This window comes from Phacochoerus africanus, chromosome 8 (assembly GCF_016906955.1).
Source record: "Phacochoerus africanus isolate WHEZ1 chromosome 8, ROS_Pafr_v1, whole genome shotgun sequence".
NCBI lineage: Eukaryota > Metazoa > Chordata > Mammalia > Artiodactyla > Suidae > Phacochoerus > Phacochoerus africanus.
Genome location: NC_062551.1, coordinates 59,445,834 through 59,464,625, shown reverse-complemented (window position 1 = coordinate 59,464,625; position 18,792 = coordinate 59,445,834). Strand labels below are relative to the sequence as shown.

Here is an 18,792-nt window from a genome sequence, read left to right as displayed (position 1 = left end):
GCGCAGTGGTTAACGAATCCGACTAGGAACCATGAGGTTGCGGGTTCGGTCCCTGCCCTTGCTCAGTGGGTTAACGATCCATCGTTGCCGTGGTCTGTGCTGTAGGTCGCAGACGCGGCTCGGATCCCGCGTTGCTGTGGCTCTGGCGTAGGCCGGTGGCTGCAGCTCCGATTCAACTCCTAGCCTGGGAACCTCCATATGCCGTGGGAGCGGCCCAAGAAATAGCAAAAAAAGAAAAAAAAAAGAAAGAAAGAAAGAAAATGCAAAATCTCATAAGGGGATGGAGGCAAGAGAAGGGGATGTTACACAGACAGCTGAGATTGCATCTGTAAAGTTGTATGGTTTAAGTTCATTAAGGAGTACAGGGAGCTATTTATATACTTCTGAATTTTTCTTTCTTTTTTTTTTTTTTGCTTCCACGGCATATGGAGGTTCCCAGGCTAGGGGGTGAATCGCAGCTGTAGCTGCCGGCCTACGCCAGAGCCACAGCAATGCGGGATCTGAGCCACGTCTGCAACCTACACCACAGCTCACGGCAACGCCGGATCCTTAACCCACTGCACGAAGCCAAGGATCAGATATGCATCCTCATGGATCCTAGTCAGGTTCTTAACTGCTGAGCCACGAAGAGAACTCCCCAAATGAGTATTTTAAATGCTATCTACCCGAGGAAGACTGGCACCAGGTTCTGGTCACACACCCTGGAATTCCGACTAATGGAAACAGATTCCCAAGCAGGAACAAAAACGGTGAACATTTCAGCAGACTCTTACCTTGTGGTGAAGTGGACACCCACCGCTTCCACTGTCATTTCACTGGGCAAAGAAAACCACGTAGCCACGTCTAACTGCAAAGGAAAATACAACCCTATCATGTTCCCTAAAGAGGGAGAACCGAATTTGGGCATGATCATCACGTTCAGTCATCCACCCTGCCCTTCCAGGAAAACAATTTAAGGGTGTTCCAGCGATCTCGCATCTCTCTGTTTTAGTGGGTTTTGCAACCCTCTACAGATGTATGCATAAATGCAGGCACTGTCAGAAGAAGCGCGATGACTTCTCCAAGGTCACACAGCCGGGCCAAGGAATGAGTAACTGGACAGCTGAGCCCTCAGCCCTGTCCTTGGTACTGCCAAAAACCCCTGCCCTTGGGCTCTTTCCTTCAAAGGCGCATTTCCCAAACTTCACACAACCTGCGGATACTTGCTAATGAATCCCAGTACCACTAGTGTGGCAGTCGGTTCAGTATATTTTTGCAAAGGGACTTAAAAGTCCTTACATTTGTAACCTTTGCCTCACTGAGTTATCTCGAACCAGGGAGTAGGTGACCACAAAAACGTGTAGTGTGAACACAACAAAGGTTGTTCAATTCTTGTGTCAAGTGACCGCCAGAGCCTACTCATGGAGATTAAAAAGAGAAATTAGAATTAGCTCACAGGAGAGTTCCCGTCGTGGCCTGGCACAAACGAACCCGACAAAATCAGGTGGGATCCGTTGCTCCGCTCAGGGGGTTAAGGATCCAGCGTTGCTGTGGCTGTGGTGCAGGCCGGCAGGTGCAGCTGCGATTCGATTCCTAGTCTGGGAATCTCTATACGCTGCGGGTTCGCCCTAAAAAGACGCGTACACAAAAGAATTAGCTCAGAGCCACCCCAGCGCCCCACGCAGGCTGTCTCCTGGGGGCACTGACAGGCAATTAGGAAGAAATTCACCACTTTCTCCCTGGGGATGGAGAGAGCCGGCTCCCGGGAAGCCCCGCCCCTCCTCCAGGCCGCCTGCGCGGGCCCCGACGCCAGCCTAGGCCCCGCCCCCTCCGGATCGACCTCTGGCTTTGGGGGCGGGGCCTGGGGACAAGATGGCTGCCGCGCGCCCGGAGTCGCCGAGTCTGAGCTCAGCGGGCCCGGAGCCGCGATCCCCGGAACCTCCGGACCTGGTGCGGGCGAGGAAGGGCCCCGGCGCTGGGGCTCTAGGCGGCAGGAGGTCGCAGGGGTGGGGGTGGGGCTTAGAGCTGGACGGGGGAGGTATTTAGGGCTATGGCCCTGGGGGCGGGGCTTCTCGTGGGGGCCGTGGGCGGGGCTCGGGGAGGAGCCTATGAGGTTGGAGGGGCGGGGCCTGAGGAGGAGGGTGGGCGGGCCAAGTCGGAACTGGAGATGGATCCACCCGAGCGAGGAGTCCCAGGGATTGAGTTTGTCTAATGAGGGGGCGGAGCCTTCAGAGGGCGGGACCTCATGAATTTTAGGGTTCCGGAACCTGGGTGGAAGGTTGGGAAGGTGACCCTGAAAGAGAAGGGTGTGGGGTTGTGGTTGGGTCACTCACGTCGGGGTAGGGGGATGATTCTGCAAGAGTCTAAGTGCTACCCAAGAGAGGATTTGGGGGCAGAAGTGCCTGCTCCAGCTGCCTTTGGATCCCACTCAGGCTGAGAGCGTATCTGAGGACAGTCTTTCATTCAGCAGATATTTACTGTGCTCCCACTTGGGCTAGACAGATGGAGAGGTGAAGAAGGCAAATAAACTATCCTCTTGGAGCTTGCAGCCCAGAAGAGGAGAGAGACAATAAAGAAGTCTTACTGTGTTATGTTCGATAAAGAGTGAGCTGATAGAGCGGCGCGGAGGGGAGCTAAATTTAGTCGAGAGAGAAGTCAGCTGTGCGCTGGCTTATATTTACACTGGGGCCAGAGAGATAAGCGGGAGGCAGATCGTGATGGATATGAATTAAGGCTTTGGATTTTAAGTGCAGTGGGTGTCATGGGAGGGTTGAGAATGGGAAAATGACTTCCATCTGTTCCCGTTTTCAAAAGGTCATTCAGGCTGCTTTGGGAAAATGGGTTATGAGGGAACCAGGCAGAGGACCAGAGGCAGTCAGAGGTTCAGGACACTTGGCAAAGAATGTTTGGCTTATGAAGTTCCCCAGTGGCCCGAGGATTCCACGTTAGTGCTGTGGCAGCTTGCGTTGCTGCTGTGGCACCTTGGGTCGCTGCTGTGGCACGGGTTCAATCCCTGGCCCAGGATCATAGGCCTGCTGCGAGGGAGGCCCCCTCAAAAAAAAAAAAAAGGTGCAGTGAGGTATAATTGGCTTTTCACTGGGATGGAGGAGCGAGATGGCTGGATCTGTGGACCATTTCGGATGGGAGGGGAAGTCTTCAAAGGCACGTGACAGAATCCCGGGCCGGGGAAGCAGCGGAGAGCTGAATCTAGAAATCGAGGGGTCCAGCATGCTACAAAAGGGAGGTGTTTTAATAATCAGGTGGGGAGACCTTGAGGCAGAGGCCACAGGCTCCTCTGTTTCTTCTCCCCCTCACCCAGGTCCTGGTGCCTGATGATGGCCGCCCGGCCACCCCCCCGAGCGACCTCGTCGAGATCCAGGTGGTGAAGGTGACCGACACCACGCTGGTACCTGAGCCCCCAGAGCCAGGTTCTCTCCACTGTGCCTTGTGCCCAGCTGTCTTCCGGCTGGTCTCCGAGCTGCTGTTCCACGAACATGGCCACTTGGCAGGAGCTGAGGGCGGCGGGCAGGGTGGGGACCCGAGCCGGTGTCACGTCTGTGGCCGCAGCTGTCCAGGGCCCGCCAGCCTCCGTGCCCACTACAGCCTGCACACGGGAGAGCGGCCCTACCGCTGCCCGCTCTGCCCCCGGGCCTTCAAGGCCCTGGCGCCTCTGCTGCGGCACCAGCACCGACACGGGGTGGAGCCGGGGACCTCGCAACGGCCTCCGGAGGCGGCGGCGGCTCGGGAACAGCGGCCCGGCCTGGCGCAGGAGAGGTCGGAGGTGGTGATGGCCGCGGCGGCGGCAGGCGCGGCGGTGGGGAAGCCTTTCGCCTGCAGGTTCTGCGCCAAGCCCTTCCGCCGCTCCTCAGACATGCGCGACCACGAGCGGGTGCACACGGGCGAACGGCCCTACCACTGCGGCGTGTGCGGCAAGGGCTTCACCCAGTCCTCGGTGCTGAGCGGCCACGCGCGCATCCACACCGGCGAGCGGCCCTTCCGCTGCACCCTCTGCGATCGCACCTTCAACAACTCCTCCAACTTCCGCAAGCACCAGCGCACCCACTTCCACGGGCCGGGGCCTGGGCTGGGAGACTCTGGAAGCCAGCCGGCATCGGGGGCCGAGGGGCCGGGGCGTGGGTGGGGGGCAGGAAACACTGTGGAAGAGGGGCGCGGGGAGACGGCCCAAGTGAAGGTGGAGGTCGACCAGTAGTCTGGGAGAGCAGGCCCATGGGAAGCAGGTGGCAGGTGCAGGGGACTGGGTGGGTGGGAGGGAAAAGGAGGCAGGGGTCGGAGAGAGGACGTAAGAGCTAAGGGAGATGGCAGTGAGCGGCCCGTGTGGGCGAGCAGGGGCAGAATCAGGTTCTGGAGGCTCACCACACAGTGCCCCTGTGGGATTCAGAGAAAGGCACCGACACAGCCCTATGGATGCCCAGCTAAATGCCAGGAACACGGGCCGGATTTCATTCCCCTGTTTGCTGCCCTGCTTGCCTGTCTCTGTGGAAGACCCAGCTTATCGCAGCAGAGCCTGGGCCCTGCAGAGAGGGGACCAGGGTTGAGTGGAAGGGGCAGAACCCTGGACTATCTTGGGGCCCAGGGTGGACCAGGATGGAACCTTGCCTACCTCACTGGATTGCACTGAACCTGGGATGCCCACCCATCCTCAGGCAGAAGACGCACACCGGGATCCTATCACTTCAAAGCCAGAGGGTCATAGCCAGCCGAGAGCACCTGAGTCTCAAGGATGTAAGCCTGACCCTAAGGATTTTGACTCCACGAGCCGCCACCCCTGTTCCTGTGATGGTCCCTCCCTAAGCCACCTAGACTCCTCTTCCCAGGCAGCTGAAAATCACGTTCCCCTCCTAAAGCTTTAGGATCAGAGCCCATGGTCCCCCAAGTTTACAAAGGAGCCTCAAGGTTCTCTCATCTCCTCCACTCCCACTTTGAACCAAACAGCTTCTCGCCTGGTGCCAGGCGATCCCAAGGCAGGGTTGGCAGATGGCAGCATGGTGGCCTGGCTTCCTGTGTATGGCAGGTGTGGGACAAGAACTGGGGGTGGGGGGCAGAGGAGGACCTGGGAGCTGGAGGTGGGAAGCCTCCAGTTCTGTTCCTATTAAAGGACTTTCTGAAGGGTTTCTCTCTGTCGGTCTTGTGTTTTGGGGGTGGAAGGGCCAAGCTGTGGTCTTGTTCCCAGCAGCGAGTTGCAGCGTCCCTCTCTCCAAACCTGTTCCTTTAGAAGAGGGGTCCAGCGCCTGGCTATTCAGTGAAACTACGTGGTTCAGCTACAGGAGTGGGGGTCAGGGCAGTCTGGCAAGATGAAGGGGCTCCTGTGATCAGCACCCTTAAGGAGGGAGAGCCCTGGATGTGCTCCCCTTCCTGCTCACCCATCACCCAACACCCCCCCATAAGATACACTGTACACAACTCAGAATGGAATCCATCGTTTTCACTAAGGAAACGCCCATATCACATATCACCAGCATCCCCACCCAAGCTAGAAACACTGGCATGTTCCTTAAGCCTTCTGCATACCTCATCCACTTATTTAATCCCTTCTCAACTTCCCACTGTTGAGCCAAATCTCCAAAGCTTAAGACTTCATTATCACTAGGCTGGTAGACCAAGCCAGCAAAGATCTCACATGTCCAGACCCTGCCCTTCTCGTTCTCCATGTGGATCCTTCAAAAAACACAGATGGAGAAGGAGACCAGGTATGAGGAGGACACACCAGCACTGGCGCGAGATGTGGCCACGGACGCTCGGGCGCAGTGTTGGGTCTCGGCCGTGAAGGGAACTAGCAGCAGATGGGAGACAATTTGCCACATCCACAGCAATGGATGGTCCCATGAGCCCCGACCATGCAGACTGCATTGCTGGACCTTCTCAACTTTTCAGAAGTTGCATTAGTTCCTATCATGGAAAATCGCTTGATTTTCAAATGTTGGCAACTAAGTCAGCCTTCGCTTACTATTTTTAATGTGCGGGCTCAACCACATGCGCCAATGGTTTATACCCAGAAGCTGCCAGCTTCCACCCCTTGGCCCACAAGACCATCCACGCTCTGGTATCTGGCCCTTCAGGATCCAACCTCCAGCCTGCAACCTGTCCAGCCATGCCAATCTCGTTGAAATTCTGTGGAACATCTGGGTTGAGTGAGATGCACTAAACCCCTGACCTGGAATTTTTGGCCCACTTTACCTGGCACGCTCCTGTGGCTTTTTGTCATCCTTCAGGCATCATTTTCATCCAGGAAGCTTGCTTAGCCCCCCAGTCTGCTAAGGTGGCTCCTCCGCGCTCTCTGCCCCCAGTGAGACGTCCACGTCCTTTATGCCGTGGCATGGGCCGACCTGGAGCTGAACCCTAAGCATGCACCGGCACAAGGCTGGAACACAGCGACGGTCCAACAGTTCTTTCCATCTCACTCCAGGGCAAGGAACACATCCACTTCCTGTTTCCCCAGTGTCTGCGGAAAGACCCGGCAGGCAGAGGCCCTGGGGAAAATGCTGGCTAGATGCACAAATGCCAAAAGCATCCGAAGGGGAAGGCGTCCAGGCACGCCTCCAGGTCCCGAGAGCCGCGACTTACCTGGCTCGTGCATCTCCCATTTGCTCCACCAGAAAGCTAGAGCTGGGATATAGTAAACCTTCAGTGAGTACCGGCTGAATGAGGAAGAGCAGAGAGAGGGAGGGTGAGGCAAAAGGCGGCGGGAAGTGGGAAGCCCAGGAAACAAACGTTACGTTTGTCTGCAGCTTCATCCCCTCCCCCCGGGATGCAAGAAAGGACTCCAGCAGGCCCGTTGATAAGATTTATTATTCTCCGCTCTGTACAAGCCGCGTCTGCCACCCCGCCCCCCACCCCCACAAACCAAGAGCACCCAGTCCCCCCATGTGCCCTCCCAAACCACTCATACTCCACTGTCCAGCCGGGTTTCAAGGGAAGAGGAGAGGGGCAGCTCTGACTCATCGCCACCAAGCTCCCTGCGGGACAGAATGCGGCCGGGGCGGGGGGCTGATGAGGGTTACAAATCAGGGGTGGACGGAGGATCAAGGTCCGCGTCCGAGGAGAGGAGGAGGAGGAGAGAGCCAGAGAGGTCCAGGTGGGAGTGATTCAGTCTTTAGTTTGCATGGGCCTTGAAGGAGGCTAGTCTGTCTGAAGTTTCAAAGGATAGATGGGGCAACGGAGAGGAGGCGGAAGAGTCTGATCAGCGTCCCGGAGGGGGCGGGTCCAGAAGGGGCCATCTGATTGGAGTAGCGGATGGGGAGCACCTCCCCCAACACCCCACCCCCACGGTCAGGTATCCTTCCCGCCGAGGCCCTCGGCCTTGTGGGCCAGGCGGTGTTTCTTGAGGCCGTAGGTGTTGGCGAAGCCCTCGCCGCAGGAGGAGCAGCGGAAAGGCCGGCCGCCCTGGTGGGCCGCCAGGTGCTTACGGAAGTAACCGGGATCCTTGAAGGCCTTGAGGCAGGCGGGACATCGGAGCTCGGGCCGCGGCGGCTCGTGCGCGCGCTGGTGACGCAGCACGGAGCTCAGGTAGAAGAAGCCCTTGCCGCAGTGCTCGCAGCGGTAGGCGCGCTCGCCCAGGTGCAGCCGCTGGTGCTCCAGCAAGTTGGAGCGGTAGCGGAAGGTCTTGCCGCAGGCGCCGCAGCGCTGGGGCCGGGCCACGGCGTGCAGCCGCCGATGCTCCGCCAGGCTGGACGACTGCGCAAAGCGCTTGGCGCACACGCCGCACTTGAAGGCCCGCTCGCCCGTGTGCACCACGCGGTGCTGCCGCAGGTACCAGGAGCGGAGGAAGCCTCGGCCACACACGCCGCACCGGTAGGGCCGCTGCTCCGTGTGGCAGCGCTGGTGGCGCATCAGCAGGGCCGCCTCCCAGAAGCGCTTGCCGCACACCGGGCAGCGGAAGCCCCGCTTCTGCCGGTGGCTGCGGCGATGCAGGAGCAGGTCGTAGGCACCCGCGAAGCTTTGGCCACAGAGGCCGCAGCCCAGGGTCCGCCGCACTAGGTGCACGTACTTGTGAGTCACCAGTCCCAGGAAGTGCTTGAAGCTCTGGCCACAGGTGGCACAGCTAAAACGCTCAGCGCCTGCACTGGCACCCCCGCCGCCCCCGGCCACCGCCGCCCCGCTCGAGTCATCGCCCCCAGACACCCCTGCCAGCGCCGCCACGGCTGCCCCCACCTCTCCGGCCAGCCCGTTGTCCAGCACGCTGGCCGCATCGTTGCTGCCGGAGCCATCCGAGGGCTGAGGGCCGCCGGGCGCGGGCGGGAGCAGGCGCTCAGGAGCGGCCTGGTGGACCAGCTTGTGCCACATGAGGTTCTCGATGAAGCCGAAGGTCTTACCGCAGGCGTCGCAGCCATAGGGCTTCTCGGCCATGTGCGCCTCCTTGTGGCTCATGACGTGGAAGAGATCCGGGAAGTGCTCGCCGCAGTCCGAGCAGGCATAGCTCAGTCCGTCGGCGGCCCCCACGGACGTGGCCGAGGCGCCCGGGCCGCAGGCCCCCGCCGCACCCTGGGTGGCGGGGAGGCCGGCGGCCCCGGCCAGGGCGCAGGGCAGCTGGAGCCGGTGCACCTGGCGGTGGCGGGTGAGGCTCTGCGGGTAGCCAAAGACCTTGCCGCAGAGCTCACACTTGTAGGGCCGCTCGCGGGTGTGCACCACGTGGTGCTTGCTCAGGTGGAAGGACTCGCGGAAGCGCTTGCCACACACCGGACACTGGTGCGGCTTCTCGCCCGTGTGGATGCGCTCGTGGCGCTTCAGGGTCTCGCGGCGCCCGAAGCCACGCCCGCAGATGCCGCAGCAGAACGTCTTTCCCGGGACGCTGGCGCCGGAGCCTCCGGCTGCGCTGGTCCCGGCGCCGCCGCCGAGCAGCAGCGGGTGGGCCCCCAGGAGCGGGACCGGCACGGCACCGTACACCACAGCGGCCGCGGCCGCCGCTGCCTTCTCGCTGTCTGTGGCAGGGGGATCGGGGGGCAAGAGGTAGGGTCCCGGGGGGAACGTGGGCGGGGGCTGCGGGACGGAGGCCGCGGCGTCCTTGGGCGCGTCGGGGGCGGCGGGTGCGGCGTGGGCCGCCTTGTGCCGGAGCAGGCTCTGGGGCGCCGAGTAGGACTTGCCGCACAGGTCGCAGGGGTACACGGGCCGAGGCCCCGCCGCGCCCGCGTGGGCCGCCTGGTGCTTGAGCAGGTAGGCGGCATCGCGGAAGGCCTTCCCGCAGATGCCGCAGGGCAGGCGCAGCAGGTCCGCTGAGTGCGTCTTCACGTGCCGCTTGAGGCTCTCCCGGCGGTTGAAGCTCTTGCTGCACACGGAGCAGGAGAAGGGCTTCTCGCCCGTGTGGATGATCTGGTGCTGGTGGAGGTGGCTGGGTTTCTTGAAGACCTTCCAGCACAACGTGCAAGCAAACGGGCCGTCGCCGCCCCCCGCCGCCGCCGCCGCCGGCGGAGGGGGGACCCCCACCCCCGCGGGGGCGGCGGAGGCGGCACTGCCGTCGGCGGCGGGGGCGGCGGGGGTGGCGGGGGGGCCCGAGGACGCCGAGGTGGGGGCGGCGGCCGGGGCTCCGGCGGCGGGCGCGGGCAGGCCCAGCGGCGGCAGCGGCGCTCCGGGCTGCGGCGGGCCCCCGGCGGCCGGGGGCACGTCCTTGTGGCAGCGGCGGTGGCGGATGAGGCTGGAGACGTGGTTGTAGGTGCGGCCGCAGACGCCGCACTCATACGGCCGCTCGCCCGAGTGCACCAGCATGTGCTGCACCAGGTGCGAGGACTGCTTGAAGGACTTCTGGCACACGCCGCAGGGGAAGCGCCGCTCCATCAGGTACTTCAGCCTCCGGAAGTAGCCCTTGTCGTCCTTGCTGGGGTCGCAGGCCGCCCCCGCGGCGGGTCCCGGCGGCGTCTGCGAGGGGGCGGGGAGCGGCCCGGGGGTCCCCGCGGGAGTGGCCAGCCCCGGCGTCACCCCCGGCCCGGAGGCGGGCCCTCCGCGCTTCAGGTTCCCGAACAGGTGCTGGTGTCCCGAGAGGTCGACGATGCCCCACTGGGGGGCCGGGAAGGCGGCATCAAAGAGCGGTGGAGGGGGCGCCCCAAAGGCGGGCGGCAGGGGCGGGTCGGGCTTCTTGGCTTGGGAGGAGGAGGACGAGGACGACGAGGACGACGACGAGGACGACGACGATGAGGACGGCGCCTCAGCCTTAGGTTTGAAGGTGGACTGCGGCGGGTAGTCGTACTGCGGGGGCGGCGGCTGCGGCGGCGGCTGCGGCGGGGGCCCGGGGGCGCAGGGCAGCGCCGCCACCGCCTTGGCGTGCTCCCCGTAGAGCTCCATGGGCTCGAAGCGCTGGTGGTTGAGGAACTCCAGGAAGTCGAAGGGGTAGCTCTGGAAGTGCACCCCGTCCTCGCCCCCTAGGCCGCTGGTCCCGCCGCCCCCGGCGCCGCTGCCTGCTGGGTTGGCCTCCATCGTGGGCGGATGGCAGACGCGGGACCCTGCGGAGAAGAGGAGGGGGCTGAGGCCGCAGGGCCGCGCGCGCGATCGGGGCCTCGGCAGCTGTGCGCGCTGCAGCGGGCGCCCTTACCGTCCATCCGGCCGCGCGCACCGTCCCTCTGCCCTTCCGCCTGGCTCCGCGGGCCCCAGGGATCTCTCTCTCTCTCTCTGTCTCTGTCTCTGTCTCTGTCTCTCTCTCTCTGTCTCTGTCTCTGTCTCTCTGTCTCTCTCTCTCTCTCTCCCTTTTGGCCCATCGCCCCCTTCCTGTCCTCTCTGCTCCTTGTCTCCCTCCTCTCTGACTCCTTGCATCTCTCCCCTTTTTTCTCACACGTCTCGATCCATCCTGCAGACCCTCCATCCCCCAGACTTCCCGCAGGCCCTGGACGTTCGCTCCTCAAGAGTCTAACTCTCCCAGCAGCCCTGGCCTCTGCTCTGTCCCCTGTGCAAACTCGCAGGCCTCCACTCGACGTCCCCGAGGCCCTCTGCTCTGTCCCGTCAGGCTTTGCCTTTGCCAAATAACAGTAATCGCTTCTATCAGAGTGGTTCAGAGGGTGGCCAGATTTAATCCTAAGCCCCGCCAGTCCCTAGCTGTGTGCCCACGGACGAGTTCCTGAACCTCTCTGTGCCTGGACTTCCTCCTCTACAAATAGAAGTGACAAAGCACATCGCCACCTCACAGGCGGCTCTGAGGCTCTGACAAGCTCACAGGTGTAAGGCTGCTCAGGCGGGTGCTTCTGCGACGAGGTAAGCACCCCAGAAGCGGAAGGGATTAGAGTTATCGCTCTAGTACCAGGAGTGCGAAGACAAAGACAAACCCAGAGAGCCCGAATGACGAATGACGTCAGCGGGGGGCAGGGGTGTGTTCTTTTACTACAGAGGAGGAAGGAGAGTCTGCCTGTCTGGGAGAAACAAGTCACGGCAGGGAACTGGCACCGAGAAAAGGCAGCCCCACACAGCGCGAAACACGCGGGCCCTGGGCCTGGGCTGACTCGGGTTCAGGTCCCACCTCCTTCCTGATGCCCACTTTCTCTGCTTCCACAAGGGGGCGGGAATCCCTGGAAAGCAGGGAGATGTCCCAGGGGCTGGAAGGATGCGAGGAGACAGTTGTGGGCAGAGCCCACTCAGCCCCGGGAGCTAGTTGTACCTTCAGTGACCCTCGCACACCTGGGCGGAGCCTGGTGGCAGATGCTGTGGGAGCGCAGAGTCCTGACCTGCCCCTGGCCGGGGGGGGGGGGGGGGGGGGGTCCTGCCCCTCCACCCTGGCAATCATTCTCTGGGCAGCTCCTTTAGAGGATTCTTCATTCCAGACTGCAGCTGTCCACGTCTGTCCACGGCTTCCCCCCCGCCGCCCCCCACAACAGCGGCCCCTGCAACTGATCTCTGAGCCTCAGACCCACCCACAGGCCTCAGGAACTGCCCTCCACCGGGTGGCTGGAGGGTCTGTGGGAGAAGGGCCTACACGGCCTGGCAGCTTCCTGGCCATCGTCCCCTTCACTGGGGGCCTGCCTGGCTCTGCACCCAGCCCGCTACAGGGCCCAGCGGGGCCCACCAAGGCCAGGGCCCGCAGCCCCCGTCTGGCTGGCTGGCTCTCTCCCCAGACAGGTGAAAGGTGAGTGTTTCCTCCACCCCACCCAGAGGTCAGTATTTTTAGCCTCTAGCTCTGGGTGTCCCTGGACGGGACTCAATATCCTTTGCCCTTCACACCCCCTGGTTAATCTGATCTCTGGAAGGAGCAAAGGCGTGGCTGGAAGCCTGTGGGCAGAACCTGAGTCCGGCAGGCAGCGCAGGAGTGGGGCTGCGTGGACCGGGAGAAAGCGCGTGGAAGAAGGCTGCGGGGAGGCAGGGCGCAGTCGGGCTGCTACAGAAGGAGCGGGGAAGGGGTCCTGAGCCTGAAGCCCTGCCCGGCTCACCCCCCTTACGGCATGCGGTACCAGCTAGTGCTGACTGGGCCAGCACCCTCCCAGTCAGGCTCACATATGGACACACCGAATCCCCACAGCTCTCTGAGACTATGATGTAGGGACTGCTGTTACCCCTGCTGACGAGATGGAGGCACAGAGAGGCCAAGTGACTTGGCTTAGGTCACAGAGCAAGTCTGCAGTTGGACCGCCCCACCCCAGGGTTGTTCGCTGGGGAGGAGGAAGAGGAGGGTGGAACTGTGGGAGCAGGAGCCTTATTTGGGGTTCTCTCTGGGTTACGAGGGGCATTTATACCATGGGCCGGGTGGGAGAGGAGGTGGTTACCATCCTGAACGGATGGAGCAATGGAGCAGGGATGTGGTCAGACTCTCGCCTCTTGCCTGGAACACTCTTCCCAGAGCTCCCTCTCCGGCCTCCTTCAGGTCTCGGCTCAGATGTCATCTCCAAGAGAGGGGACGGTCTTGGCTCCACCACTCCCCAGCCCCTCATCCTGCTTCCTTTTTTTCATCTGTCATTGCCACCAACTTACTGTGTCTATTTCCTTTGCTGTGCGTGTGTGTGTGTGTGTGTATTTAGGGCCGCATCTGAGGCACATGGAGGTTCCCAGGCTAGGGGTTGAATCGGAGCTGCAGCTGCCAGCCTACACCACAGCCACAGCAATGCAGGATCCTAGCCACATCTATGACCTACACCACAGCTCACGGCAGCGCCAGATCCTTCACCCACTGAGCGAGGCCAGGGATTGAACCCGTGTCCACAAGGATATTACCACTGAGCCAACATGGGAACTCCATGCTATGTGTTTACTGTCTGGCCTCTTCACCTAAGAGAGTGAGGACTTGTCCTGCCTTGTTCACCACTAGGCCCCACAGCACCTAGCACAGCACCTGACAGTGTGGGTACCAAGTAAATATTTGCTGAAATGTGGGAATTAAACAGCACCCTCCTAAATCACCAGTGGGTCCACAATGAAATCAAAAGAGAAATGAGATGAAAAACAATGGAAAAGCAGGAAGTTGCCTTGTGACACAGTGGGTTTCGGATTGAGCTCTGGTGCAGGTTGCAACTGAGGCAGGGGTTCGAGCCCTGGCTGGGGAACTTTCACATGCTACGAGAGTGGCAAAAAAATAAAGAGGACTCTAACATCAAATTAAAAAAAAAAAAATTTTTTAATGGAAAAGCAACATAGCCCCAAACTTAGCAGATGCAGCTAAAGCTGGACAGAGGTCAATTTATAGCTGTAAATGTCTATTGATGAATAATTGTTAAATGAGTGAATGCTGACCAGAACTCCCTGAGTGAGGGAGGGAGGGAGACATTAGGCAGAGACAGCTGACCGGCAGGGTGTCCCCAGCAGAATGAATTCCGGTGGCAGGGAGGTAATGAAGGGGGCCCCGAGGGCAGGCTGGCAGATAGATGCTGGTGGGCTGGTGCAGAGAGAGGCCCAGAAAGCTGTACTGGGGAACACAGCTGGTCCGGCTCGTGACTGCTTCCACTGGGAAGTGAGACACCTTTCCTCGGGACCCCCGCCTTAAACTGTTATCTTTCTAAGGGCAGGTGTGTCATGGACGTCAGGCAGAGACTGGCACCATGGATGAGGGAGCGCCTCCTCCCAAGGGGCAGGAGCCCCAGAGCGACCACAGTCACAGCCACAGCAACTCATGTTTATTGTTTGACCAGTTTCACAAGTACCAGCACCTGATGCCTCGCAACAGTCCTGCACCGTGTGCCGTCCTGTTTTATAAGGTGGGGAACGAGGAGAAGGGGGAGGGGTCCCTTCCCCAAGGTCACAGAGCCAGGGAGAGAGAAAGTGGGTCTCTCTGATGCCAGGACCTGGGGCCATTCTGTGGCAACAAAGCTGCCTTGGGAGGATAGCCTAGGCAGGTGTAGCAATCACAGTAACACACAGGAGCATGTAACACTGGCTGCGGGCTTTCTATGCGTGCTGATTCAATCCATCTTCCCAGTAACCCTAGCAGCTGGTTAGGATCATCCACTGCACTTTACAGAGGGAGAGGCCGAGGGTCAGAAGGTCCACGCATTTCCTAAAGTCAGACCCCTAACAAGCGGCAGGGCCAGGAGCTGAAGGCGAGCAGAGAGAAGGGCTGTGATCCTTACAACATGCTGTCTTTCAGTAGCTCTCTCTCCAAAATAAAGCCCTCATACCCCCTCGTACTGGAAATACCCTCTGCTCCCCCACTTCCCTGCCACCCAAGCCCAGCACTAGCCACTGGCATTACCTGAATACTAATGAACTCGGCACGTGGTGCCGAATGGGGCTTGTCTCCGTCAAACTCCCCAACAGACTCATGAGATAAGCATTGCTGTTCTCCTCAACCAGTACACAGGGGGCTAAGGCCAAGCCATGTCACTGGCACTCCTCTGCTCAAAACCTGCAGTGACACCACCTCAGGAAGTCAAAGATGACCTGCACACGCCGCAGCAGCCTCCTGGCTGCCACACCAATGTGCCAACACCATGCCTGCCCCCCGGCCTTTGCACCTGCTGCTGCTTCTGCCTGGAGAGCTCTCATTCCCAGGGATGCAGCTCCCTCGCGCCCCCATCTCCTTCCCATCTTTGCTCCAACACAGTCTGCTCAGGGAGACGCTCTGTAAGCACGGTACCCTGTCCCCCAGACCAACCTTCCCGCTCACCCCCGCCTCCTTCACTTCTCTCCTTTCCCATCAGCACCACCCTATAAACCCTATGTTCTGTCTTCTTGTTGCTGGCCTCCCCCATGAAGAGGCCAGCTTCAAGGACGCAAGGATTTTTCTGTCTTGGTCATTGCTCTAGGCCCACGGCCTAGATAAGAACAGGGCCTGTCCTGACAAATATGTGTGAAATAAGTAAATACATGAAGCTAGGAAAAGAGGGCGTGGCCTGCTCAGAGACAGGAACACTAGTGGATACCAGGGCTCATCCTCTGAACCCTTTCACTCTTGGGGGAGGAAGCCGTTAAGCCAGCCCCCTGGTGGGCCACCACTGTCCAAGAGGAGACGAGTTTACCCACGGGTGTTACCTGTGGACAGGTGGCTCTCGGGGGTGACAAGAGGACCACAGGAATCTCTTGAAAGAGGCCTTCCTACCACCCCCTCCAACACGGAGGACCCTGTAACTCTACGCCCTTATCCCACTGTATTTCCTTCACACATGCCTATGTATTCTGCCTTTTTCTTTTATTTTCTGCCCAATGAACGAGCATCTACACTCCACAAGGACAGTTTTGTCTGCTTGTTCTCTGTGGCACCCCAGTAGGTAGGTGCTCATTAAACAGCTGAACAAAGGTGTGAATGCACAAGTGAAGAACATTCTGGGCACGTAGAGCTGACAAAGGCCAGATGACTGACCACGATGCCCTCACCTCTGAGGCCCAGAAGATCGCACCTCACCTCCCTCATTCTTCCCTTCCATTCGTTCGCTCCAACCTCACTGGCCTCTCCTGCCGTCTCGCCACTCACCGCAAGGATGGTCACCTCAGGGCCTTTGCACCTGCTCTTCCTCTGCCTGGAACAGTTCACCCAGCTCTTTCCACGGCTAAGTGACCTCTGCTAATTCAGGTTTCACCACAGAAGTATCTCATAAGGCTCTCAGAAAACCCAGAAAACAGCACCAATCTTGTTTGTTCACTTGCTTTTCATCTGTTTCCTCAACTAGACTGCAAAGACCCACAGAACAAAGACTGCATGTCTCTCTCCTTCTCTGCTCTACGCCCTGAACCTAGGACTGTGAATATTCGGTCAGCCAAGAGCAAATGAATGAATGTCTGGGGGAAAAAGAGGTCATGGCCTAGTGAGGCTGGAAGGCTTCCTCAGGGGGTCCAGGAGGAGAGAGCGAGAAGTGGCAGGTCAGGAGAGAGCTGTTAGTGCCAGGGGGAGAGGAGCATCCTGGGAGGGAAAGCCTCACATCCAGTTCTGCTCTGTGGGAGGACAGCAGACAGGAGCTGACCCAGAGGGTGGGGTAGGAGCCAGACAGAAGTGTTTCATGGAAGCCGGGGCTAAACTGGAAGCTATTTCTACCTGAAGGGGGAGAGGATGTAGGGGTGAGAGCATGACTCTAGAGGGATCTGTTGGGGGGGGGGGGTGTCAGTGAACTGAAAGGAGTATATTCTTAAGAGGAATTATTGGGGGGCGGGAAGGATGGAGAAGGCAAAAAGGCATTCGTGGCCGCTGACCAAAATGCAAAGAATTTTAATACCAATGAAGGGGGTGTTGGATCTTTGGGGGCTGCTGTGTGTGCACAGAGATACTGGGGGACAGATCTGCTGTGAAGCACGGATGCAACACTCTTTCGAGGCAGCCGATACGGGATATTAAAGGGGGGTTCGTGGATAGCAGCCCTGCGTGGGAACTGGCAATGCTGGTGGCATGTGGGGGGCTGTCCTGGAGGAAGCAATGACAGGGGACTATGTAGAAAGGACCCATGAAAAAGCATAGTGGGGCGCCCTGGCAGCAGTCCTACATGGGGGCATTAATGGGGAGCTATCTGGAGCAGTCTTATGGGGGAGCGCTGATGTGGGGGGGCCAGCGAGGGCCCGGCGGGAGAAGCACTGATGGGGACGTTCTGGGGACCAGGGCGGGCCAAGACCGGGCCCCCCGCCCACGTTGCCCCCAGGCCCCCGGGCCACGCGCCCCGTCACTCACCGGCGCCGGGGTCTCCGCCGGGAGGAGGCCGAGGAGGCGGAGGAGGCGCCGCCGCTCCGGGGAGACCCGAGGGCCCGACCGGAAGTGCCGCCCCCTCCCCCTCCCCGGCAGCCCCGAGCCGCCCGCCCGCCTGCCCGCCCGCCCGGAAGCGGAAATCGCGCCCGTCTCCGAGGCGCCGGCGTGGAGGTGCGGAAAGAGGAGGCGGCGGCGGCGGCGACCGTGAAGGGGAAGTGCGCCTGCGCGCTGGCTCGGGAACGCGGGCGGGGAAAGCCTCAGCCGCTTCCGGTGGGCGAGCTGAGCACAGTGCGCCTGCGCCGTGTGCGCCCGCCTCTTCTTAGGGCACCACCCACATGCTCGGACCTCCGGTTAAGCCCCGCCCCGCCCTGCGAATCACGCCTACTTCAGAGCTTAGTTATCATAAGCCTCGCCCATCGCCTCAGATTCTGTGCTCCTCGACTCAGCCCCTTGAAGTTTTCACCTTCCCCTCCTCCAATCCGTTACGCTCTAGAATTCCGCCTCTCCCTCCTAAGCCCCGCCTCTCAGGGCTGAGCCACGCCCCTCTGCTTAAGCCCCGCCCCCTCTGCGGTAGCATTTGTGCTCCCGCTCTCAATGTTCATGCTGGGATAATTCTGCCTGGCGCTTCCAAAGCGGTGCCTGAGGTCAGTGGGTCTTAAAGTATGGTCGGCATCACCAGGAAATTTGTTAGAAATTAATGTAAATGCTCAGGCTCCTGCCCCAGACTTACACAATCAGAGACCCTGGGGCGTAGGGCCTAGGGACCTGTGTTTTAAAATACCCTTCAGGTGGAGTTCCCCTTGGTGGCTCAGTGGAAACGAAATCTTATTAGTATCCATGAGGACTCAGGTTCCATCCCAGGCCTCGCTCAGTGGGTTAAGGATCTGGAGTTGCCCTGAGCTGTGGTGTAGGTTGCAGTTGCAGCTCAGATCTGGCGTGGAGGTGGCTGTGGCTACAGCTCCGACTCAACCCCTAGCCTGGAAACCTCCATATACCGCAAGTGCGGCCCTAAAAAGACATAAAAATAAAATAAAATACCCTTCAGGTGATTCTGATGGACTGAAGTTTCCAAAGATATCTTTACCACACTTTGCACGGCCCCTCTCATATACTATCTGCAGGCCTCGCTCCTAACTCAGCCTCACCTCAAGCAGCTAAGCCTGATTCTATTCAGCCTTTTTTTTTTTTTTTTTTTGGCCCGCACCCTGTGGCACATGGAAGTTCTGGGGACGAGATTGAATCCGAGCCGCAGCTGCGTACCGACTGCCATAGCCATGGCAAAACTGGCTCCTTAACCCATCGGACCACAGCGGGAACTCAAATTCAGCCCTTCCTTCCAAGCTCCTCCTCTGTCAGGGACCTTCCATCTCTTAGGTCCTCGCTTCTCTCCTCTTGGCGTGCATAGCAGTCATACCCACTGCCCAGTATCCTTACAGTGAGGTCCTGCCTCTCCCAACACCTTGCTCTCCTGCAGTTTCCCCTTGAAGCTCCTCCCCTCAGAGAAACCCAACCCCTTCCCTCTAAATGGTCTCAATTTCTGAAGGCCAAGCCTTACACTTCTTCAAGCCCCTCTCGTTTCTCGGCCCTTTTTCCTAAGCCTAGCCCAGTTTTTACCCAACTGCCCAACAAGCCCCGCCCCCGCTGCCCCGCCCCTCCAGCTCGCCCCTCCTCTACCCGAGCCCTACCAAAGTTGTCAGCCCTGCAGGCCACTCTCAGGTCAGTATTTCCCTGCAAAAAAGCGCCAGGATAAAGAGAAGGGCCAATGTGGTGGCTGCAGAATTCCCGGGAATCTG

At 59.9% G+C, this 18,792-nt stretch overlaps 2 protein-coding genes across 2 annotated transcripts; one reads left to right on the top strand and one right to left on the bottom strand.

Annotated features, from left to right (window-relative positions):
* Nucleotides 1–1,811: 1,811 nt before the first annotated feature.
* ZNF784 (zinc finger protein 784) lies at nt 1,812–4,229 on the top strand. The gene is made up of 2 exons (XM_047790691.1): nt 1,812–1,929; nt 3,299–4,229. Exons 1-2 carry the CDS (start codon nt 1,852–1,854, stop codon nt 4,187–4,189), a joined length of 969 nt encoding a protein of 322 aa, XP_047646647.1. The 5' UTR covers nt 1,812–1,851; the 3' UTR covers nt 4,190–4,229.
* A 2,578-nt stretch (nt 4,230–6,807) lies between these two features.
* On the bottom strand, nt 6,808–17,137 carry ZNF865 (zinc finger protein 865). Its single transcript, XM_047791227.1, has 2 exons — nt 16,985–17,137; nt 6,808–10,427 (listed from the first exon to the last, which is right to left on the bottom strand). The coding sequence occupies exon 2, from the start codon at nt 10,399–10,401 to the stop codon at nt 7,267–7,269; it is 3,135 nt and encodes a 1,044-aa protein (XP_047647183.1). The 5' UTR covers nt 10,402–10,427; nt 16,985–17,137; the 3' UTR covers nt 6,808–7,266.
* Between the last annotated feature and the right edge of the window lie 1,655 nt (nt 17,138–18,792).

Excerpts from the sequence above, each read along its gene's own strand:
- ZNF865 (XM_047791227.1), bottom strand. The coding sequence starts at position 10,401 with ATGGAGGCCAACCCAGCAGGCAGCGGCGCCGGGGGCGGCGGGACCAGC.
- ZNF784 (XM_047790691.1), top strand. The coding sequence starts at position 1,852 with ATGGCTGCCGCGCGCCCGGAGTCGCCGAGTCTGAGCTCAGCGGGCCCG. Across the intron at positions 1,930-3,298 it reads CCCCGGAACCTCCGGACCTG|GTCCTGGTGCCTGATGATGG; the intron begins GTGCGGGCGAGG and ends CCCCTCACCCAG.